The 25,378-nt window shown below is 36.6% G+C and overlaps 1 protein-coding gene across 8 annotated transcripts in view; it reads left to right on the forward strand.

Moving 5' to 3' along the window:
• Nucleotides 1-25,049, forward strand: part of CCDC14 (coiled-coil domain containing 14) — a 49,952-nt gene extending 24,903 nt beyond the window's left edge. For 4 of the 8 annotated variants that reach the window (XM_033210990.1, XM_033210991.1, XM_033210994.1 and 1 more), the window contains 4 exons: nt 4,737-4,819; nt 7,593-7,811; nt 7,885-8,017; nt 22,767-24,772. In XM_033210990.1, coding sequence (XP_033066881.1) covers nt 4,737-4,819; nt 7,593-7,811; nt 7,885-8,017; nt 22,767-23,706 — 1,375 coding nt within the window. In that variant the 3' untranslated portion in view covers nt 23,707-24,772. Of the gene's footprint in view, nt 1-4,736; nt 4,820-7,592; nt 7,812-7,884; nt 8,018-22,766 lie in introns of all 8 variants that reach the window. The other 4 variants (XM_033210987.1, XM_033210989.1, XM_033210988.1 and 1 more) reach the window with 2 other exon arrangements.
• The last annotated feature ends 329 nt before the right edge of the window (nt 25,050-25,378 follow it).

Genomic DNA, 25,378 nt, shown 5'->3' on the forward strand with positions numbered 1-25,378 from the left:
AAGAAGTAAAACTGTCTTGTTCACAGATGACATGATAATTCTTGTAGAAAACCCTATGGAATCTACCAAAAAAAAAGCTGCTAGAGTTAATAAGAAAGCTTAGCAAAGTTGCAGGATACAAGATCAATTGAATTTTTATGTACCAGCAATGAACAATTTGAAATTAAAATCAGTACTAGAGTCGCATCAAAAACATATAACAATTTAAGGATAAATTTGAAAAATATGTAAGACCCATACACTGAGAACTACAAAATATTGTTGTGAGAAATGAAAGATCAGTATAAGTGAGAGATAAACTAGATCCATAAATTTAAGACTTAAGATGTCACTTCTCCCCAAATTGATGTATAGATTTTATGTAATTAAAGTAAAAACCCAAGCATGCTGTTTTAAAATACTTAATTGAAGCTGATTCTAAAGTTTACATGGAAATTCAAAGAATCTAAATACCCAAAACAGTATTGAGAAAGGAGAACCAAGTTGGTACTATTCAATTTCAAAACATAAAGGAATAGTATTCTAAGAGGTATGATGTAAAGGTGACAAATAAATCATTGAAATAGAGTAGAGTATAGAAACAAATTCACACATAGAGATAGTGTTTTGCAAAGATATCAGAGAAATTCAGTGGGGAAAGAATATTCTTTTCAATAAATAGTGCTGAAACAATGGGAGAGTCATGTTTTTAAAAAATGAACCTCAACCTTTACCTCATACAGTACACAAAGTTGACTTGAAATGAATCACAGATCTTAATATATAAACTAAAACTACAAAACTTCTAAAAGGAAACAAGAGAAAATCTTAGGGATTTTGGATTGGGAAAGATTTTAAAAATATAAACTAGAAAAAAATGAGTAAAGTAGACTTCATCAAAATTTAAAACTTTTGTTCTTCAAAAAGCACTGTTATTAAAAATGAAGCGACCAACAGACTGAGAGAAAATATTTGCAAAACGTGTACCCGATATAGGACTTGTAATAGAATATATAAAGAACTTAAGACAGTATAAATTTTTAAATATCAAGCTTAAAAATGGGCAAAATATTTGAACAGATACTTCACCAAATAAGTGGATATCAAATATGAATATCAAATACGAACATGGAAAGAGGCTTATCAGTAATGATTAGGAAAGTGAAAATTAAAACCATGATGAATACCACTATATACCATTAGAATGGCTAAAATTCAAAATTAGTAAATGTTAGGATGTGAAGGAATGGGAACTTTCACAATTAACTGGTGGGAATGTAAAATAATTTGAACACTTCAGAAAAAATGTTTGGCAGTTTCTTAGAAATTGAACATATATCTAACATATGATCCAACCCGTCCACTCCTGGGTATTTAAGAGAAGTCAAAGCATATGTCCACACAAAAACTTGTTGATGAGTGTTCATAGGAAACAACCCAAATGTCTGTCAATGGGTGAATGGATAAACAAATAGTGCTATAACCATACAGTAGAAAACTACTCAACAATAAAAGGATAGGAACTATTGATACATGCAACAGCATGAATGAATCCCACAATTCTTAAGTTGAGTGAAAGAAGCCAGGCTAAAAGAGTATATATTCCATGATTCCATTTATATGTAATTCTAGAATATGCAAACTAATCTATAAATAAGTGGTTATCTGGGAAGAGAGGGTTATGAAAAGGGCTATGAGGAAACTTTTGGGGATGATAAATATCTTTTTTGAAAAACTTTTAGGTTTGGGGGTACACGTGAAGGTTTGTTACATAGGTAAACGTGTCACAGGAGGTTTGTTGTACATATTATTGCATCACCCATGTATTAAGCCCAGTACCCAATAGTTATACCTTCCCCTCCCTCCTACCACCCAGACCCCAGTGTCTGTTGTTTCCTTCTTTGTGTTAATGAGTTCTTATCATTTAGCTCCCACTTATAAGTGAACGTGGTATTTGCTTTTGTTTCTGCATTAGTTTGCTAAGGATGATAGCCACCAGTTCCCTTCATGTTCTTACAAAAAAACACGATCTCATTCTTTTTTATGGCTGCTGATGAATATTATAATTGTGATGGTGATTTTACTACATCATATGGCAGAACATAAAATGACACACTGTAAATTTATGTAGTTTATAGTATGTCAGTTTTATCTCAAGCTATCTAAAAAAAGGAATGACTTGAATAAAAGAAATATTTGCCTAAATAGCAGCAGTTCTTCTTTTCCTTTTTTAAAATCCAGTGTATTTAAATTTAGTACATAATATTTTAAAGTAGCATGTATAACATCAGTTTTTAAAATATCCTTTTTTCTGTTTTTATCATGTATCATTTTAAATAGAATAATTTTTTAAAAAGCCTAGCCCTGAAAGCAGGGAATGAGAGGAATGAAAGTAGCTAGTTGTACAGTTAAGTTGGAGGGAATTTTTTTTAATATGGGAAGAGTTTTAATATGTTTCTTGGCTTAGGCACATGAACTGGCAAAGAGGGAGAAACTGCAGATAGAGAAGATAAAGGGAGTGGGATAGGAGCAGAGTCCTTGATGGTCTAGGAGGAGGGTGGGATGCAGAGCACAGATGAGGCTACTCACCCAGACTAGTTGGAAAAAAATGAGGGTTAGTACACATATGGATACACCCTGGGACCAAAGGATGACTGTTTATCCCCAAACCACATTATTTTTAGTGAAAAAGGAAAGTAAACAATTGAGAAGAGGAGGGTAGGAATGAGAGGCTTGCAATGAATTATTAGAAGTTTAGATTGGTTACATTTGAGAAGAGAAGAATCTGACCAGGGACATACAAAAAGATTATCAAGGAAAGCTTCTGTTGTAAATGGGAAACCTTTAAAGAAAATCAGAATTTTATTAAAACAAAAATAAGCTCATATTATATTGTTGTTCTGCAGCTTGCTTCTTTCGCTTCATAATATGTCTCGGAGATGTTTTCACGTTGGTACAAATGGACCTCTTGCTCATTTTAATATCTGTGTATTAGTATTTCGTATATGAATGTACCATATAATTTATGTAACATATTCAGTTGTTTCCAACTTGGCACTATTAAATAATTGCTGTTGTGAATATTCTTGTATATATCTACAAGGTGGGAGATGCTTTTGCACATGTAAAACTGTTTCTGATGCTTGATAACCTAGAAGTGGAATAATTTTGTCAGAGATTATGAACATTATATATTTTGTTGGACATTTCAAATTGCCATCCAGAATGGTTATACTGATATAATCACATGAATTGAGATAATTCATTTCCCTGTACTATCATCAGAAAGTGTTACTTCCTTTTATTTATGTCAATCCTATGGCCAAAAAATATCTCCTTTTAAATTTGCAATTCTTCCTGTTAGTGAAGATGAACATTTTTATCATACGCTTATAGGCCGTTTCTATTTCTTATGTGAACTGCTCATTCTTATCCTTTGCCACTTTTTACTAGGTTGCCTTCCTTACTGATTTGTAGGAGTTCTTTAAATGTTATGGACCCCTTGTCTATAACGTATGTGCAGGTATTTTCTTTCAGGCTTTTAATTCTACAAGTTTCAAAATTTGATATGGTTAAATCTTTTGTTCTTTTCCTTGATGCTTGCTGGATATTGAGTTTCACTTAGAAATGCCTTCCCCACTTCAAGATTATGTAGATTTCCCCCTAAAACTTGTATAGCTGGGTTTTTAAAAAATATTTTATCACTTTAATCAACTCAAAATTAATACATGTGAGTGCTGCGAGGTAGGGTACTATCATTTTAGATTCAGTATCAAAAATACATATTTTCAGGCAAAATATTTTTAGGTAATTTGGAAAGATAATAGAGGTAACTTTTTTCCCCCATAAGTGATAACTTAGGAGTAAAGAAAACACTTTTATGTTTCTATTTGTGAAGAAGATACATATTGTGAAGTTCATTGTAACAGGGCAGATTGGTAGCCTGTTAATATTCTCGTTACTTAAGACCACTAACTTTTCCATCTAATAAAATTATTAGAAGCATAGATTTTGTTTCAGCATGTGACAAATATCAGGCAGATAGATGTCTGATAGCAGTCAGTGCCTGTAGGTATTCTAGTTCATAGTAATGACAGATCTTTTAAGAAGTAGATGATTAACTACAGTGATTAAGATACACAGAAAGACAATGAGAAACAGCAAGAGGAGGTAGAAAAGGAAAGACGTAGAAAAAATACCCAACAAATCACTGAAGAGACAAAAAAGAGAAATTAACATTTTCCTTGTGAGGGGAGGTTTTTTTTTGAGGCAGAGTCTCGCTCTTTTGCCACACTGGAATGCAGTGGCGCGATCTCGCTCACTGCAACCTCCACCTTCCAGGTTCAAGCAATTCTCATGCCTCAGCTTCCCAAGTAGCTGGGATTACAGGTACGTGCCACCTATTTTTAGCAGAGATGGGGTTTCGCCATGTTGGCCAGGCTGGTCTTGAATTCCTGACCTCAGGTGATCTGCCTGCCTTGACCTCCCAAAGTACTGAGATTACAGGCGTGAGCCACTGCGCCCGGCCCATGAGGGGAGGTGTTACGTTGTTTCAGGCAACCTTAAAAATTATCTCAGGCCTCATAATAATAGTAGTATGGTTTTGTTATGTTTATTTAGTTTTTGTCTTTTGGGGATGCGATGGACTTCTGCCGCCTTAGTGGGTTTATGTTTTATCTTTTTTGATAGGCTATCACTTGTATACTATTAAATTGGCTTGGGATTCTTGCATTTATAGTTCTTCATTGTTTCTTTAGGCAGTTGAGAATTTTGAACCAGCAACTCAGAGAACAAGAGAAAACTCATAAGCCATCTGGTGCTGTGGATTGCAACCTTGAATGTAAGTAAAAGAACTTTAAGGATTGATAAATTATTTGTGGCTCTGGAAATGTTGATAAAGAATTGAGCTTTTGTAATTACCTTGAGGGGATAAATTTAAAATATTGTAGAAACATAGGAAAATAAAAGATGCTGTCACTTCCCAATAATATACACCTTTTTTTTTTTTTTTAAACAGGAGTGTGTTTCCTTTTACATATCTTCTTTTCATATATAATTGATATATTTAACAAATACTGAATACCTACTGTATGCCAGGCACAAATAGAACTATATATGTACTTTTTCTTTTTTTAAAATGAGATCACACTGTATATACTTTTCCACAGCTTCTGTTTATTCACTTAACATACAGTGGACATTTTCGTCTGTCAAAATACATAATTATGCATCTTTCTCTTTACGAATTACTTGGATATTCTGCTTCTCCAGGTCTACCATAATATGGTCCTCTGCTAATAGTACTCTCCCCCTTTTTCCCAGTGCAAACAACATTGCAGTGAAAATCTTTGTATATGTCTTTGTGCATATATGTCAGCTTTTTTTGTTTGTTTGTTTGTTTTGAGATGGCGTCACTCTGTGACTCAGGCTGGAGTTCAGTGGTGCGATCTTGGCTCACTGCAAGCTCTGCCTCCCAGGTTCAAGTGATTCTCTTCCCTCAGCCTCTCAAATATCTGGGATTATAGGCGCCTGTCACCACGCCTGGCTAATTTTTGTATTTTTATTAGAGACAGGGTTTCATCATGTTGGCCAGGCTGGTCTTGAACTCCTGACCTGAAGTGGTCCACTCACCTCGGCCTCCCAAAGTGCTGGGATTACAGACAATGAGCCACCACGCCTGGCCAGCATTTTTGTAGAATAGATGTATAGCAGTAGAATTGCTGAGCCAAAGGGTATATACAGTTGTAATTGTGACAGATATTGCCAAATTGTCCTTAACGATCACAGAACTTAATAAAAAAACTATAATAGTACCAGAAGAAAAGATAATAATTTGTATTTTTTAATTTTTTTGTCAGGGGGGGACTTTTCCTAAGCCTGTCAAAGACTCAAATGCCACAGAGGAACAGATTGATAAAATATGTCCTCAGAAAACTTTTTCAGTTTCTACATAGCAAAATTATAAATACATTCAAAACATATAAGCAGGCCGGGCGTGGTGGCTGAAGCCTGTAATCCCAGCACTTTGGGAGGCCGAGACGGGCGGATCACGAGGGCAGGAGATGGAGACCCTCCTGGCTAACACAGTGAAACCCCGTCTCTACTAAAAAATACAAAAAACTAGCCGGGCGAGGTGGCGGGCGCCTGTAGCCCCAGCTACTCCGGAGGCTGAGGCAGGAGAATGGCTTAAACCCGGGAGGCGGAGCTTGCAGTGAGCTGAGATCCGGCCACTGCACTCCAGCCTGGGCGACAGAGCGAGACTCCGTCTCAAAAAAAAAAAAAAAAAAAAACAAAAAACATATAAGCAAAATGGAGAAACACTATATGACACGATAAAGGCTTAGTCTTCTTAATACATAAGTATATCTTATAAAGCAATAAGAAAAAAATATGATTACCCAACAGAATGAGCACTTTATAAAAGTGTTCAATTTCACCAGAGTGATTCAGAAGTTATCACTGTGTTTCCACTGTTAACCAAAGGTGAGGAGAGGGAGAGGGTAGGAGAGAGGAGGCCTAATGGACAAGTTGGGAGATCACTAGTTGCCACTTTAAATATCTTCTGTTCTTTATATTATCTCGTCATTTATCTTACTGTTTCTTTGAGATCATTACTGTTTATAATTACTTGTTTGTTATCAGCTCTGTGAGAACAGGGACCATGTCTGTGCTGTTCATCTCTGTATATTCAGATTCTAATACAATACCTCACACATAGTAAGCATTCACCAAGCATGTAGTTGCTCAATAAATGGTGCCATATACTTTTATCACCTTGAAAAAGAACGTGATAGATCTGTGTGTTTGTATACAAGTCTTAAGGCAGAAAAAGGCAACGTTAGAAATTGTGTATGGTGTGTGTATACGTGTGTGTGTGTAGTGTAATTAATACCATATGCAAAAGTGTTTTCACAAAAGATACGAAAATTAATAGTGATTGTCTTGGGGACAGAGAAGAGGAGTGGGAGGGAGATTCTTCTTTGGGAATCATTTGGTATCATTAACATTTTGTGATGTTTGAATTTTTTTTTTTTTTGAGTCTCGCTCTGTTGCCCATTCTGAAGTGCAGTGGTGCTATCTCGGCTCACTGCAAGCTCCGCCTCCTGGGTTCACGCCATTCTCCTGCCTCAGTCTCCCGAGTAGCTGGGACTACAGGCACCCGCCACCATGCCCAACTAATTTTTTTGTATTTTTTAGTAGAGATGGAGTTTCACCGTGTTAACCAGGATGGTCTTCATCTCCTGACCTCGTGATCTGCCCACCTCGGCCTCCCAAAGTGCTGGGATTACAGGCGTGAGCCAGCGCGCCCGGCCAGTATTTGAATTTTTTAACTTTGTACATGTATTCTTTCTTTTAAAAGGATTATGTATTCTTTCTTTTAAAAGGGTTAAAAAAATTAATGCTTAAAATGTCAACTGGAAAAGAAAGGTATGATGTCTGCCAATCAATTTTTAAAAATATATGTAGTATTTATGTAGAACTGCTCATGCAATTAATTGTTAAACAAAATGAATAAATGTCAGGCCTTTTTTTTTTTTTAAAGAAACAGGTATTTTCCAAGTTTCTACTTTTTCGGTTTGGGAAACAACTATTTGATCCATTTTGTCTTACAGTGTTTTCTCTTCAGTCATTGAATATGTCACTGCAAAATCAATTGGAGGAGTCACTAAAGAGCCAGGAGTTACTGCAGAGTAAAAATGAAGAGCTCTTAAAAGTGATTGAAAATCAGAAAGATGAAAACAAAAAATTTACTAGTATATTTAAAGACAAAGATCAAACTATACTTGAAAATAAACAGCAATATGATATTGAGATAACAAGAATAAAAATTGGTATGTATTTAGACAATAGTTATGGTCACATTTTTTAAAAGGAATAAGGAAACTGACACTTTTGTTGTTTTAGAATTGGAGGAAGCCTTAGTCAATGTGAGGAGCTCCCAGTTTAAGTTAGAAACTGCTGAAAAGGAAAACCAGATATTGGGGATAACGTTACGTCAGCGTGATGCTGAGGTGACTCGACTAAGAGAATTAACCAGGTAACATTGACTTCTTTTGAATAACTCATGCCTTTTTTATTTTTAGATGTTTTTATAAACTTCAAAATAATGTCAGGTCTGTTATCTCACCCATATCTTTTTCTCTTACTTTGCCATTGTTTTTGCTAATTTCTAATGATGTTTTTTTCTGTTCCAATTAAATTAGTTTAGAAATTTCAAATGTGGCTAAATGCTTTTTTTAAACCGTGTGAATCGGGGTCCCTGATGAGAAGCTGAAGACTTGTATAGCAACACTGTTAAGCCCTCTGGTTCTGAAGCTAGAAAGATCTGACTGGAATCCCAGCTCTACCACATATTAGCTGAGTAACTTTGAGCAAGCCATTTAACTTCTCTAAACCTCAGCTGTGAAGTAGGGACATGCATAGAGTTGTCATGGGAAACTAAGAAATCATTCATGAAAAGTACTTAGCATGGTAAACCCTCATGTCATATGATCTTGGGTAAGTCAGCCTCTTTCAGCCTTATTTCATCAGTTAAATGAGGGGGTTGGCAGTAGCCCTTAAGATCACTTCATTCCCTAACAGTATTTTTCTAAAATAAAATTAGCTCATTCAATATTTCTATGATACTCACTTACAAAGTTCAGTTTTCTTTTGAGATATTTGCTAAGAATTAGATTCTTAACTGCTTTTTTAAAGTTCTAGGAGAGAAGTCAGTTACCTTAGGCCTAAAGATCAGCAGATCTGACTTTGTCTTTGAATGATCCTAGAAGTTCCAAATATAAAATAATCTTGAATATAAAGTAATCTTCCTTGTGTTTCCAATGAACAGATCCATTCTGAATTTTAAACTTTCCCCCACATTTTGAATGATAAACTTGTAGGGAATCAGATGAAACAGTAATATATAACATTTAATTATTAATTTAGCTTTATAAATGTATTTGAAAGTAATAATCTGTTCACATGGAAATATTGCCCTTTTTCCACATTTATATTTCATAGGGTGTTTGCGTTCAAACTTTTATTTAACAATGGGAAAAGCAAGACATTTTTTGTAATCATAGAATTATAATTGATTAGGTTCTAGTCAGAGGTTCTCAATATTGGCTTATACCAGTCTTATTCAAAATAAAGTAATAGAATGTCCCTTCTTATTGAAAGTCTTGGTAAGGTATCCCAAGGGACATGTTTCCTTTTTTTCTGAGGAATAATTTCGGGGTGAGAACTTTGTTAGTGTCAGGTATTTATACTAAGAGAAACCAGTAAAAAAAAAAAAAGGCCACATATGGTGTGTGATTCCATTTATGTGAGATGTCCAGAATAGGCAAATTGACAGAGACACAAAGTAGATTAGTCGTTGCCAGGGGCTGGAGGAACCGAGGGGTGTAGGATGAGAAGTGACTGCTAATGGGTAGTTTCATTTAGGAGTGATGAGATGTTCTGAAATTAGATAGTGGTGACAGTTCTCAACTCTATGAATATACTAATAACCACCAAATTGTGCACTTAAAAGGAGTAGATTTTGTGGTATGTAAATTACATCTGTAGGGTGCAGTGGCTCATGCCTGTAACCCCAGCACTTTGGGAGGCTGAGGTGGGTGGATCGCCTGAGCCCAGGAGCTCAAGAGCAGCCTGGGCAACACAGCAAAACCCTGTCACTACAAAAAATACAAGTTAGCTGGGCATGGCTGGGCATGGCGGCGCATGCCTGTAGTCCCAGCTACTCGAGAGGCAGAAGTGGGAGGAGCCCAGGAGGTCAAAGCTGTGGTGACCCATTGTCATGCCACTGCACTCCAACCTGGGCGACAGAGTAAGACCCTGTCTCCAAAAAAAAAAATAATAAATAGATTAAATAATATCTCAATAAACTGTTATTTTGTAAAAGGTGTATACGGTATACAGTCTGTTTAGAAAAGAAAAAAATAGTCGGCATGGTCAAGTGCCATGAGAGTTTGCTTAGGAGTTACTATGAGCATCTGCTTCATTCCAAGGGGCAGCTCTTAGCCCCAAGCAGAAAATCTGATGAAGTGGAGGATATAGTTCTCTGGTAGTTTTCTTTCCTTCTCACAATCTTTTTCTTCATACTGCTAAATTCAGCTTCTTTGTGGATGTGAAATCACAAGCTGATACCTTTTATAAACTACTTCAAATTTTTTCAAAGTTCTGTCTTTCCTGTATCATTTTATTTGTCCTCATCTATGGAGGGAAGATTTTAGTATCTGCATTTTCATAAATGGGCAAACTGAGGCCACGCAAATTAAGTATTAGTAGAATGTTAATAACAGAGCCGGGACTAGAACTCACGTCTGTTAATTTCGAGCCAGATGTTCCTCTTGCACATGGAGTAGCTTTAGCCATGGTAATAACTCCATGCCTAATTTAGCCTAAGTAAACCTTATGATTTTTTTTTTTTTTTTTGAGACGGAGTCTCGCTCTGTCGCCCGGGCTGGAGTGCAGTGGTCCGATCTCAGCTCACTGCAAGCTCCGCCTCCCGGGTTTACGCCATTCTCCTGCCTCAGTCTCCGGAGTAGCTGGGACTACAGGCGCCCGCCACCTCGCCCGGCTAGTTTTTTGTATTTTTTAGTAGAGACGGGGTTTCACCGTGTTAGCCAGAATGGTCTCGATCTTCTGACCTCGTGATCCGCCCGTCTCGGTCTCCCAAAGTGCTGGGATTACAGGCTTGAGCCACCGCGCCCGGCCTGATTTTTTACCGGGGAGGTACATGGATAAATGGATGGATTCATTTGTTTATTCAACAGACATTTATTTTGTATTATGTTCCAAATATATATGTGCGAAGCATACATAAAAATATTTAATAATTTTTGGTTGCTAAATATCCACATTGACAAGCGAAAAATTTCTTGTAGTGCTTTACTGACATATGTAGGAATATGTCTTTTATTTATTTGTTTATATTTATTTATTTATTTTTTAGACATAGTCTCGCTTTGTCGCCCAGGCTGGAGTGCAGTGGTGCTGTCTTGGCTCACTTCAAGCTCCACCTCCTGGGTTCATGCCATTCTCCTGCCTCAGCCTCCCCAATAGCTGGGACTATAGGTGCCCTCCAGCACGCCTGGCTAATTTTTTTTTTTTTTTTTTTTTTAGTAGAGACGGGGTTTCACTGTGTTAGCCGGGATGGTCTCTATCTCCTGATCTCGTGATCTGCCCACCTCAGCCTCCCAAAGTGCTGGAATTACAGGTGTGAGCCACTGTGCCTGGCCAAATACATCTTTTTTTTTAGTAAATGCATGGCACATGTTGACAATACTATTCAACATGTGCCATGCATTTACTAAGAAAGTTGGTAACAAAAACATAAGAAAAATCTTTCAGAGTAACAGTATAACTTTCCTAGAAATTAGTAGAAATGGAAGCCCAAAGAAAAAAGGGACTCACCTGAGTTTCACAGCTAGTTAGTGTCTGAACTAGGACCAGAGCCAGGATTTTGGATTCCCTCTTCAGCTTTGCTTTCTGTTTTAAAGTGGACAGCTTTTCTCTGAATGAAGATGCGCCATTATTGAGGGATTCTTCTACCTGTGTTGGAGATACTTTTGTACCTGCTCATTCTTTCAAAATAACATGCAGTCTCCCTCTCCATTGTTTATTCAGAATGAAAAAGTGTTAATTGGAGGCTTCTTTTTTTCCTTAACATTTATCCTAACAAAAGTATAGGAACTAAAAAAGTTCATTAATTCTTGCCTACTATTTGCCTTTAGAAAAGGCCCTGTCTAGAATATTAGATACAGACTTTTGCTCTCCTTTTCATAAGAATCAAGAATTTTCCTATCAGTTTTTTACATTTTTGTTAAGCACGTTTTTATGCTGGGCATAAATCCTGCCTCGTGACTACTAGCTCACCTGTCAGATTGACTGCACTCTTATGAATGATTGTAAAAACATGATGGGAAGGCTTGACACAGTATCTCATGTAGAGTTTAACACTATCCCTACATTTTCCAAAGATTTAGTAACAGCTTCAAAAATCTAAGTACATACATTGATGTCAGTTTTATACTTTTTTTTTTGTTTTGAGGCAGAATCTCTCTCTGTCACCCAGGCTGGAGTACAGTGATACGATCACAGCTCACTGCCGCCTCAACCTCTGTAGCTCATGTAATCTTCCCACTTCAGGCTCCCAAGTAGCTGGGACCACAGGCACATGCCACTGTGCCCAGGTTTTTTTGTTGTTGTTGTTCTTTTTTTTTACTTTTAGTAGAGACGAGGTCTCGCCATGCTGTCCCAGCTGGTCTTGAACTCCTGGGCTCAAGCAATCCTCCCACCTTGGCCTCCCAAAGTGCTGGGATTACCAGCACACCCAGCCATTGTTTTGTTCTTTAAATTTAAAAAAAAAAAAAGAAAAGAAGTCTCTGAGCTTAATTATATCTAAATTCATCCACATTGTTGATTCATAATTTCTTTGGTGACACTCTATGCAATTCAGTTGGTTAGGAACATCTCCAGTACTATAGGTGAGTTGCTGTGACCATTTTAATTTTACTTTGGACATTAGAGTGTAAAGCACCAGCATCCGACAGTACAGGTAATCTACATGCTCTTCTACTCCTTCACTCTTCCCATAGTCACCTTAGTCAGATAGGCATGTGGTTTTTGTATGTATGTTTTAAATAATCTCTCAGAAAAGAGATTCTGTAAAATTTCTGAATGTCTTTCTCAGACTTTGCGGGAGGAGTAAGGACTGAAAGGTACATGTACAAGGTCTAAAGAAATACCACAAACCATCTTTCTTTTCCTTCTCCAACCTTTAATGATTTTAAATGTGCCTGTATCACTTTTTTTTTCAGATCTTTCTACAACATGTTATACAACCATTAAAATGTGAAGAAAATTAATATTTTAAATACGAATTTAAATAATATTTATATTTAAAAATATATAAATTAAATAATATATTTAATATTATTTAAGTAAATAAGTAGTGAATAGTTTCACAAAGCATTCTTATAAGTAGCCTAGAAAGGACCCTGCATTTGTTATGAAAGGGTGCCAATTTTCTAAGTATTAAAAATCAGTGTATTTAGCTGAATTATGTATAATAGAAATACCAATATATCCACTTGTCACTGTTTAAGTGCTCATATTCCTTCCTTTAAAATTTTAACGTTTTCGTATCTCTTTACTTAGAGAGAGTTTTAATTTCAGAGATGGTGGTGAGTCATATTCTGTTTATGCATCAGAAGATTAGTAATTGCTATTAATTTCCAGAAATTAAGCCTTTTTAAATGTCATTGTCCCTTCCTTCCTTTCTTCATCTCTGATTTTATCTATAGCAACAATAATTTTTTTAAAAAACTGGAAAGAAACCTCAATATAAATATTCCTTTACTGAAAATAAACAAAAATAAAAAGTCAGTATGCAGTCTGATTAAATTAATTAGTGGGTCATTATTCATTACAGCATTCCTTTAAAGGTATGTTTCCCCAGCATATTTTTGTGTTTTAGTAACAACTCATTAGCGTCTTTTAAAATTAATATAATTGACAATATTTTAATTATATTTATGGGGTACAGTGATGTTTTGGTATATGTAAACAAGATGAAATAACTAAATCAAGCTAATAACATGTCCATCATGTCACTTATTGTATTTTGGAGTGAGACATTTGGAATTTACTTTTGTTTTAGCAATGTTGGATTATTATTAAGTATAGTCACCCTAGGCTGGGCATGGTGGCTCACGCCTGTAATCCCAACACTTTGGGAGGCCAAGGCAAGCAGATCACTTGAGGTCAGGAGTTCGAGACCAGCCTGGCCAACATGGTAAATACTAAATTTTTTAGATACGACCTTGAAAGCACAGGTATCACAAACAAAAATAAACAAATGAAATCGTGTCAAACTAAAAACCTTTTGCACAGCAAGGGGAACAATCTAACAGAATGAAGAGACAAGCCATGGTGTCTCTACTAAAAATACAAAAATTAGCCAGGCATGGTAGCAGGTGCCTGTAATCCCAGCTACTTGGAAGGCTGAGGCAGGAGTATGACTTGAACCTGGGAGGCAGAGGTTGCGGTGAACTGAGATTGCACCACTGTGCTCCAGCCTGGGCAACAGAACGAAACTCCGTCTAAAAGAAAAAAAAAGTATAGTCACCCTACTGTTCAGTAGAACCCACAAACTTATTCCTTCTATGTAACTGAAACTTTGTACCCTTTGACTAACATCTCCCCATTTCCCATACCCTACCATCCATCACAATCCCAGTCTCTGGTAACCACTATTCTACTCTCTGCTTTTGTGAGTTCAACTTTTTTGTACTCCATATATAAGTGAGGTCATGCAGTATTTGTCTTTCTGTTCCTGGCTTATTTCACTTAGCATATGGATGTGCTCCAGGTTCACTCATGTTACAAATGACAGACTTTCCCGTTTTTTCTTTTCTTTTTTTTTTTTAAGGCTGAGTAGTATTCCAGTATGTTTATATGCCACGTTTTCTATAAAGAAATATTCATTCATTCATTGAAGGACACTTAGGTTGATTCCATATCTTGGCTGTTGTGAATAATGCTACAATGCCTATACTCTGTGTGTGTGTGTGTATTATATACATATTATATATGTATACATACATGTGTACATATACATGTGGATATGTACCTACACATGGGATTGCTGAATCATATGGTAATTCTATTTATACATTTTTGAGGAGCTTCCATACTGTTTACCATTGTGTCTATACTAATTTACATTCCTACCAACAGTATACAAGGGTTTCCTTTTCTCCACGTCTTCATCAACACTTGTTAGCTTTCATCTTTTTTGTAATAGCCATTCTGACTGGTGTGAGATGATATCTCATTGTGGTTTTAATTTGCATTTCCCTAATGTTGAGCTTTTTTTCTTAATCATATTGGCCATTTAAATGGAGAAATGTCTGCTCAGGTCCTTTGCCCATTTTTTAATTATTTGTTTTTTTGCTATTGAGTTGTGTGAGTTCCTTATATATTTTGAATATTAACCCCTTATCAAGTATGTTTTGCAAATATTTCTTCCACACCATAGCTTGTCTCTTCACTCTGTTAGATTGTTCCCCTTGCTGTGCAAAAGCCTTTTAGTTTGATACGATTTCATTTGTCTATTTTTGTTTGTGATACCTGTGCTTTCAAGGTCATATCTAAAAAATTATTGCCTGGACCAGTGTCATGGAGCTTTTCCCTCATGTTTTTTTCTAGTAGTTTTACAGTTTCAGGTCTTGTATTTAAATCTTTAATCCATTTTGAGTATATTTTTGTATGCATTGTGAAATAACAATCCAATTCTATTCTTCTGTATGTGGATCTCCAGTTTTCCCATCACTATTTGTTGAAGAGACTTTTCCCCATTTTGTTTTCTTGTCACCTTTGTCAAAAATCAATTGGCCATAAATACATGGATTTATTTCTGTCCTGTTCCATTGATCAGCGTGTCTGTTTTTATGCCAGTTCATGCTGTTTTGATTTCAATTCCTTTAATATATTTTGAAATCAGGGAATGTGGTGCCCCCAGCTTTGTTCTTTTTACTTAAGATTTATTTGGCTTTTCGGGTTGTTTTTAAATGATTCTATATGAATTTTAGGATGGTTTATTCTATTTCTGTGAAAAGTGACACTGGAATTTTGATAGGAATTATGTTGAATTTGTAGGTCATTTTGGGTAGCATGAATATTCCAACAATATTATTTCTTCCAATCATGAGCACAGGATATCTTTCCAGTTATTTGTGTTTTCTTGAATTTCTTTTATCAGTGTTTCATAGTTTTTAGTATATACTAATAATATTTAGTAAATACTAATTATATATATATATATGTATAGTTTACCTCCTTGGTTAAATTTTCACTGAAGTATTTTGCTTTGTTTTTTGTTGCTTGTTTTTCTTAATTTCTTTTGGGTAGTTTGTTGTGAGTGTATAGAAATGTTACTGATTTTTTATATTGATTTTGTATCCTACAACTTTACTGAGTTTATCAGCAAACCAGTTTTTTGGTGTTTAGTATTTTCTGTGTATAAAATCGTGTCAGCAAACAGAGACAATTTCATTTCTTCCTTTCTTATTGTCTTCTATTTTTTTTCTCTTGCCTAATTACTCTGGGTAAGATTTCCAGTACTATGTTGAAAATAAGTGGTGAGAGTGGGCCTTCTTACCTTATTCTTAGATCTTAGAGGAAAAACTTTCAACTTTTCAACATTGAGTATGATGTTAACTATGGATTTGTCATATATATGGCCTTTGTTGTGTTAAGGTACATTCCTTCTATACAAAATCTGTTGAGAGTTTTTTCATGAAAGAGTGTTGACATTTATCAAGTGCATTTTCTGCATCTTTTGCGATGATCATATAGTTTTATATTCTTCATTCTGTTAATGTGGTATACCATATTCATTGGTTTTATATGTTGAACCATCCTTGCATCTCATTTATGAATCCCCTTTAATCATGGTGAATAATTCTTTTAATGTGTTGTTGAATTTGGTTTGCTAGTATTTTGTTGAGGGTTTTTTTATCTGTGTTCATCCTGTAGTTTTCTTTTCTTGTAGTGTTCTTTTTTTTTTTTTTTTTTTTTTTTTTTTTGAGACGGAGTCTCGCTCTGTCACCCAGGCTGGAGTGCAGTGGCCGGATCTCAGCTCACTGCAAGCTCCGCCTCCCGGGTTTACGCCATTCTCTCGCCTCAGCCTCCCGAGTAGCTGGGACTACAGGCGCCCGCCATCTCGCCCGGCTAATTTTTTGTATATTTTAGTAGAGACGGGGTTTCACCGTGTTAGCCAGGATGGTCTCGATCTCCTGACCTCGTGATCCGCCCGTCTCGGCCTCCCAAAGTGCTGGGATTACAGGCTTGAGCCACCGCGCCCGGCCTCTTGTAGTGTTCTTTTCTGGCTTTGTTATCAGAGTCATAATGGCCTTGTTCTTGGCCTTGTTCAGTGTTTTCTATGTAAAACAAGTTTGGAAAAATTCCCTCCACTTTGAATGTTTGGAAGAGTTTGAGAAGGATTGGAATTCTCAATCCTTCTTTAAATGTTCTTTAAATGTTGGTTAGAATTAAGCTATGAAGCCGTCTTGTCCTGGGCTTTTCTTTGGTGGGAGACTTTATTAAGAACATTTAATATCCTTACTCTTTATTGATCTGCTCAGACTTTCTATTTCTTCATGATTCAAGTTTGGTAACTTGTGTCTGTATAGAAATTTATCCATTTCTTCTGGGTTATCTAATTCGTTGGTATATAATTGCACATAGTAACTTATGATTCTTTGCATTGCTGTGTTATCTCTTTGCATTGCTGTGTTATCAGTTGTAATATCTCCTTTTATTTCTGATTCATTTGAGTCTTCTCTCTCCTTTTCTTAGTCTAACGGTTTGTCAATTTTATTTCCCCCAAAAAAAAACTCAGTTTTGCTGTCTCTATTTTTCTAGTCTCTATTTCATTTATTTCTTGGTCTGATCTTTGTTGATTTCTTCCTTCTGCTAATTTTGGGCTTAATTTGTTCTTCTTTTTCTAGTTCCTTAAGGTGTAATATTAGATTATTTGAGAGCTTTCTATTTTGATGTTTATTGCTATAAATTTCCCTCTTAGAATTGCTTTTGCTGCATCCCATAAATGTTGTCATATTTTGTTTTCATTTTTGTTTGTCTCAAGGTATTATTTAATTATCCTTTTAATTTCTTCTTTGTCTCATTGGTTGTTCAGCAGCATGTTTCTTAATTTCCACGTTTGTGAATTTTCCAAAATTTCTCTTGTTTATTGATACCTAGTTTCATGCCATTGGAATCAGAAGATTCTTGATATGATTCCAGTCTCCTTAAATTTGTTAAGACTTATTTTGTGGTCTAACATAATCTATCCTGAAGAATGTTCTGTGTGTGCGAGAGAAGAATGTGTACTCTGTTGCTGTAGGATAGAATGTTCTGTCATGTCTATGAGATCTATTTGGTCTAAACCAAGCTTGTCCAACTCATGGCCCCTGAGCCGCATGCAGCCCAGGATGGGTTTGAATGTGGCTCAACACAAATTCATAAACTTTCTTAAAACATTATGAGATTTTTTTTTTGACAAAATTTTAAGCTCATCAGCTGTCGTTAGTGTTAATGTATTTTATGTGTGGCCCAAGACAATTCTTCTTCCAGTGTGGCCCAGGGAAGGCAAAAGTTTGGACACCCCTGGTCTAAAGTATAATTCGAGATGTTTCCTCATTGATTTTCCTTATTGATTTTATATCTAAATGTTAGAATTCTATCTAAATGTTTTCCTTATTGATTTTATATCTAAATGATCTGTACAATGTTGAGAGCCGGGTAATGAAATCCCTCACTCAGTCTGTCTGTCCCTTCAGATCATTTAATAGTTGCTTTATTATTTAGTTGCTCCAATGTTGGGTGCATATATTCTTACAATTGCAGATTGACCCCTTTATCATTATATAGTGGTCTTCTTTGCTTCTTTTTACAGTTTTTGACTTAAAGTCTGTTGTCTGATATGAGTATAGCTACTCCTTCTTTCTTAGTTTCCTTTCCTGTGGAATATATTTTTCCATCTCTTTACTTTCAGTCTATTTGTGTGCTTTACGTTAGAGTGAGCCTTGTGTAAGCAGCATACAGTTTTTGATTCATTCACCCACTCTGTCTTTTGATTAGAGAATTTACTCTATTTACATTCAAGGTAATTGCTGATAGGCAAGGACTTGCTACTGCTATTTTGTAATTTGCTTTGTAATTGTTTTGTAGATCCTTTCTTTCTCCCTCTGTTGCCTTCCTTTGTGGTTTGGTGGTTTTCTGTGATGGTATGCTTTGAATCCTTTTCATGTTTTGTGCAAATTCTGTAGGTTTTTGCTTTGTGGTTACCCTGAGGTTTACATAAAACATCTTATACTTAGGCTATTTTAAGCTGATAATAACTTTAATCACATACAAAAACTACACTTTTACTCCCCTCTTCCACATTTTATGATTTTGATTTCAAAATTTATGTCTTTTTCTAATGTATATCCTGTAACTATAGTTGTTTTTAATAGTTTTGTCTTTTAACCCTCATATTAGAGATAAAATTGCTTTACATACCACCATTAAGGTACTAGAGTATTCCCAATATGATTATGTATTACTTATACCATTGAGTTTTATAATTGCATGTGTTTTATGGTATTAATTAGTGACCTTTTACTTCAGCTTAAAGAACGTGTTTTAGCAATTCTTGTAAGATAGGCCTACTGATGATGAACTCCCTTAGCATTTGTCTGGGAAAGTTTTTATTTCTCCCTCATTTCTGAAGGGCAGTTTTGCTGGATAAAGTATTCTTGGCTGACAGGTTATTTTTGTTGAGAAGTCCACTGTTAGCCATATTGGGGCTCCCTATTGTGTGATGTTTATTATCTCTTGCTGCTTTGAATTTTAACAGTTATCTTTGAATTTTTAACGGTTCGGTTATGGCGTGTCTTGGTGAACTTCTCTTTAGGTTAAATTGGATTGGAGACCTCTGAGCTTCCTGTACCTGAATGTTGGTGCCTTTCCCTAGATTTGGAGAATTTTCAGCCATTATTTTCCTAAATATGTTTTCTGGCCATTTTTCTCTCTCTTCTCCTTCAGGCACTCCTGTTTCTCAGGTGGTGTCTCATAATCCCTGTAGGCGTTGTTCATTCTTTTTCATTCTTTATTTCCTCTTCTGACTGGATAATTTTAAATGTCCTCTTTTCAGGCTCACTAATTCCTCTGCTTGATCAAGTATACTATTGAAGTATTTTATTGAATTTTTCAGTTTAAATACTGTATTTTTTTTATCTCTAAGATATCTATTTGATTTTAAAAATTTGTTTCTATTTCTTTGTCAAACTTACTGTTTTGTTTGCTAATTGTTTTCCAAATTTCATTTAATTTTTTATCTGTATTGTCTTGTAGTTCCCTGAACATTTTAAAGAGAGGATTATTCTCAGTCCTTTGTCTCTGATTTCATAGGTCTCACTTCTTTAGAGTCCATTATTGGTGCTTTATTACTTTCTTTTAGTGGTGTCATTTTTCTAATTCTTCATAATCCTTGTATCCTTGCATTGGTGTCTGTGCACTTGAAGAAGTGGCCACCTCTTCCAGCTTTTGCAAGTGTTCTGCCCTAACCCCCTCTCACCTGAGGTGACGGGGATAGACCTTCACTATTTAGTCTAGGCTGCGATTCTGGATTGGCCATCTGGTAGTGACCATAGGCAGGCAGACCTTGCTGTTGGGTGCTCTAGCTGGGCTGCTACCTGTGCTTTGAGGCCAGTGGAGCTATTGGCCGTGCTCCATGGCCTTGTGAAACCAATGGCTGTGCTCCATCAACCAGTGAGGCCACTGACTGGGTTCCAAGGTCAGGTGGAGCAGCCGGCTGGGCTCTGCAATCACCTTTGCTTGGGCAGGGTTACAGGCTATATTCCCTGGCTGAGTGCTACTGCTGTTTAGAATCTAATTGGGTAGGGTTGCAGGCTGGGCTTCAATGGTGCTGGGTTTGCTGCCCAGCCACTCGTGACAGGCAGGGCCAGAGATTACTCCACGGTATGCAGTCATAGGTTTGCCTCCCTGCCTGGTCCTGGGCAGAACCTCAGGCTGGACTCCAAAGCAGAGTGGAGTCACTGCTTAACTGCTAAGATTGAGCAGGGCCAGTTACTGTGTTCTGCAGATATGCAGGGATGCAGGTTTGCCTCCTGGCCTCAGGAAACTATATGTACAGCTGTGAAGTTAGGTAGGGTCACTAGAGTCTGGCAGGGCCAGATGCGGACCTCCACAGATTTATGCTAATGTGCACTTGCCTCTGGGTCTGGGGAAGCCATAAGCAGAGTACTGAGGCTGGGTGGGGTTACCATTCACCCCCTCAGTTCTTACGGGACCAGATGCTCTCTTCTACACTTAGGTGCCACCGCATACTTGCCTCCTGGCCTAGGAAAACTTTAAGCAGAGAATTGAGACTCTGCTTAAGGGTTGGGGAAGGCTTGGGTGTGATAGTGGTAGGGACTTGGCCCTGCCAAACCTGTCAACTGTGCTTTCTGCAAAGCAGTGCTCTTGACTGGTCTCTCTGGTCTGATGCTTCCATTGGCAGGAATGCAGAGTCATTGCCAAGATCTGTGCTATAGCCGCTATGAGCCCCATCCCCCTTCTTTGTTTTTTGCTAACCCCAGATGGTCTAGCCCTGTAGGAACACGTGGGGTAATGCAGAAGTGGGCTTCCTGAGAAGCATCCCGGAGTGCCGGGTCAGTTGAGTGTTCACCTCCAGCTTTCTTTTTCTGCGGTAGAAACTGTAGGCCCAGGGGACTCCTCCTGTGTGATACTTAACTGGCTTGGAAAGAGGTGAAACTGTTTCTTTTAACTGTGCCCAGCCTTCACTGATTTTTGAGACCATATATGATTCAATTTAAATAGACTAAACTCTTAGTATAAAATAGCTTTAGGCTGGGCGTGGTGGCTCATGCCTGTAATCCCAGCACTTTGGGAGGCCGAGGAGGGCAGATCACAAGGTCAGGAGATCGAGACCATCCTGGCTAACACGGTGAAATGCCGTCTCTACTAAAAAATGCAAAAAAATTAGCCGGGAGTTGTGGCGGGTGCCTGTAGTCCCAGCTACTTGGGAGGCTGAGGCAGGAGAAAGGCATGAACCCAGGAGGTGGAGCTTGCAGTGAGCCGAGATCGCGCCACTGCACTCCAGCCTGGGTGACAGAGCAAGACTCTGTCTCCAAAAAAAAAAAAAAAAAAAAAAAAGGCTTTAATAGGACTACTAATAAAGGTTGCCATCAAACACCCACTTAGACTGAAACCACGCTAAGTACTTTACCTTTATACCTTATTATTTTATCTTATTTAATCTTCATTGTAGTTCAGAAATATCTTCATTTTACAGGTGAGGGACTTGAGATTCAGAAAGGTTAAAGACTTGCCCAAGATCACAGCTAATGATGGCACTGGGATTTCATTCCATTTCTAACTTCAAACCTTTTGTGGTTTTCCTTATATACCTTTCCAGTACCTAGCTGTTGCTTATACCTATTATGCCAGATAATTATCTCTAACTATCATTTTTTTCTAGTATTGTGCCCCCCCACACACACAAACATATATAATGGAGGGAAATAATTTCTAACAGAATTCATAACAAATGAATAGTGTGTTTCCCTTTGTATCTTAGCCTACCTTTGTTAGGCCAGTTTTTTACTCTAGGGCTCAATTTGTAGTGCTGCTCAGGAATAAACCATCTCGGCTGGGCGTGGTGGCTCATGCCTGTAAGCCCAGCACTTTGGGAGGCTCAGGCGGGCAGATTACTTGAGGCCAGGAGTTCAAGACCAACCTGGCCAACATCGTGAAACCCTGTCTCTGCTAAAAATACAAAAATTAGCCAGGTATGGTGATGCGCACATGTAATCCCAGCTACTCGGAAGGCTGAGGTGAGAGGATCACTTGAACCTAGGAGGTAGAAGTTACAATGAGCTGAGATCATGTCACTGCACTCCAGCCTGGGTGACAGAATGAGACTCCATCTCAATAAAACAAAAGAAAAGAATAAAATATCTCCATACCTTAAAAAAAAATTCTGAGCCTCTATTTTTACACATAGTGATAGATTTGATACAGACCAACATATTTTATCATTGTTATTTTAATTGTATGCTCTTGCCAAAGCACATTCTGTGATTTTTGTGCTTCTAGTCGCTTGTTTTCATATTGAGAACCAGACACTTCTGTCAAATCCCTTTTTTAAAGATGGAGGTATATAGATAAGTGAATTAAAGAAACAGGTAAAAATAATAATAATTAGTGTTCTAAATTATTCTTAACAGAACTTTACAGACTAGCATGGCAAAGCTTCTCTCCGATCTTAGTGTGGACAGTGCTCGCTGCAAGCCTGGGAATAATCTTACCAAATCACTCTTGAACATTCATGATAAACAACTTCAACATGACCCAGCTCCTGCTCACACTTCCATAATGAGTTATCTAAATAAGTTAGAAACAAATTACAGTTTTACACATTCAGAGCCACTGTCTACAATTAAAAATGAGGAAACCATAGAGCCAGACAAACCCTATGAAAATGTTCTGTCCTCCAGAAGCCCTCAAAATAGTAACACTAGGGGCATGGAGAAAGTATCCGCACCTGGAGATATTTCTGCCCTTTCAAAACAAGATTCTGATGAAGGGAGCGAAACTATGGCTTTAATAGAAGATGAGCATAATTTGGATAATACAATTTACATTCCTTTTGCTAGAAGCACTTCTGAAAAGAAATCATCACTTTCTAAGAGACTGTCCCCTCAGCCACAGATAAGAGCAGCTACAGCACAGCTAGTTAGCAACAGTGGACTTGCTGTCTCTGGAAAAGAAAATAAACTGTGTACACCTGTAGTCTGTTCCTCTTCAACTAAGGAAACAGAAGATGCACCTGAAAAACTTTCCAGAGCATCTGATATGAAGGACACACAGCTCCTCAATAAAATAAAGGAAGCAATTGGTAAGATCCCTGCTGCCACCAAGGAGCCAGAGGAACAAACTGCATGTCATGGCCCATCATGTTGTCTTAGCAACAGTCTTCAATTGAAAGGCAATACTGTCTGTGATGGTAGTGTTTTCACTTCTGACTTGATATCTGACTGGAGCATCTCTTCATTTTCAACGTTCACTTCTCGTGATGAACAAGACTTCAGAAATGGCCTTGCAGCATTAGATGCCAACATAGCTAGACTCCAGAAGTCTTTAAGGACTGGTCTTCTGGAGAAATGAATTCAGAAGAAAAGTCGTCGAGTGCTTCTTTTTAAAACTAGAACTTGACTATATTGAATGTGTATTTTTCTTTAGTGAAATGATGTTTTATATTATTAATTATGTGTGAAGTAATACATTGTACAAGTAACAATTGTATTGTTGGGATATAATGACACTGAGGAGCTTATAAAAACAAGTCATCTTAAGAAGCTGACAATTGCTACAAGAAGAAAGTTGTAGATAACTAGGAAATTATTGTACGTAAGGTTTTATTTCAGTACTTAGCAATTAGAGTTCTTTTATTAAGATGTATCTGCTGGATTAAGGGTACAGGTTGAGATAGTTCTGTGGTTGTCCTAAAAGATAATGGGAAAAGAATCTCTGGATGTAAGTTTTTCTTTTGAAACTGGAGGGTTTTTTTGTTTGTTTTTTTCTGTTTCAGTATACTTTTTTTTTTTAATAGCAATGTGTTTTTATTAAACATGCTATGTGCCACAGGCTAGTGTTGTTGGTGAGATATATAAACATTTATTTAAAGAGAAAAGTTACCAGTATCTACACCTCTTAAAAAACATTGATTGGTCTAAAAAATATATAGATAACATCCTAAGGTAACATATGGCTTCTTAAAACTTGGGCACTTTTATTTGTTTTTATCCCAAATTCATGTTTTAAGGCCTTTAAAGAATAGTCAGACTGATAAGTGCTAACAGATAAGCTGTAGTTTGGGAAATTTATGGTTTTTTTTAAAATAAGAAATGTTTATTTTTGTCCTTATATTTAAACATGATGGAATTTGTAAATCTTGGCATTGATTGTAATTCTACCTTCTTGGAACAATTTTTTTCCAGCATGTTAGCTGAGAATATTCTTTATTCTATAAATAATATGAAGTAGATTGGTCTCTCTGCTTCTCTATACCACGATTTCTTAGCTCAGTATCATCTCCCTTCATGTAAGCAGCACATTTTAACTCTTAGGAAGCTGAATGTTGTGTTATCACTAATACGTTGTACAGGTCACCTGCCTACTCTAATTGTCTTTAGTACTTGGACAGGCTTTATCATTAAAAAGTGTTCTCCTAGGTTTTTTTGTTTGTTTGTTTTGTTTTTGTTTTTTTTTAGGTGTTAGTGCTACAGTGTTTGAAGGACCCAGCTGTAGTCTCTTTGATATGTTCAGATTTTCCAGATAGAGATTTAAGTCTAAAAATTTATTAAGTTAATTCTAAACTATTTCACACAAGAGTCCATTAGCATCTTTAATTTTCTTTAGTATTCATGAATTAATTTATTGGCATCTTATTTTGAGGTAATAGGCCACAACTGTTTAACGAATACGTTCAGAAATAAAAAATAATAAAACAAGAAAATTGTGTCATCTATCTACTCCCAAATATTTAACTTATTCATATGCAAAAGTAGAATCTTAAGATTACATGGTAATACAAGAAGATAGTCCTATTTGGCCCTTAAAATGGAACAGGCATCCTTATATGCAAAGGAAATTTATAAACTCTTGTGGGTTCAATTAATTAGTGATTGTTATAATCAAACTAATAGTTTAAGAAACAAATGAAACTAGAAATTGCTTCAGGGACCTTCAGCAGACGCTTAGTATTTGATGTAAGACATGCACATGAAATAGAAACATGAAATAATTTGGTTAAATTTCAAGGTGGAATATGAACCTA

This window comes from Trachypithecus francoisi, unplaced genomic scaffold (genome assembly GCF_009764315.1).
Source record: "Trachypithecus francoisi isolate TF-2019V2 unplaced genomic scaffold, Tfra_2.0 Lachesis_group0, whole genome shotgun sequence".
Classification (NCBI taxonomy): Eukaryota; Metazoa; Chordata; class Mammalia; order Primates; family Cercopithecidae; genus Trachypithecus; species Trachypithecus francoisi.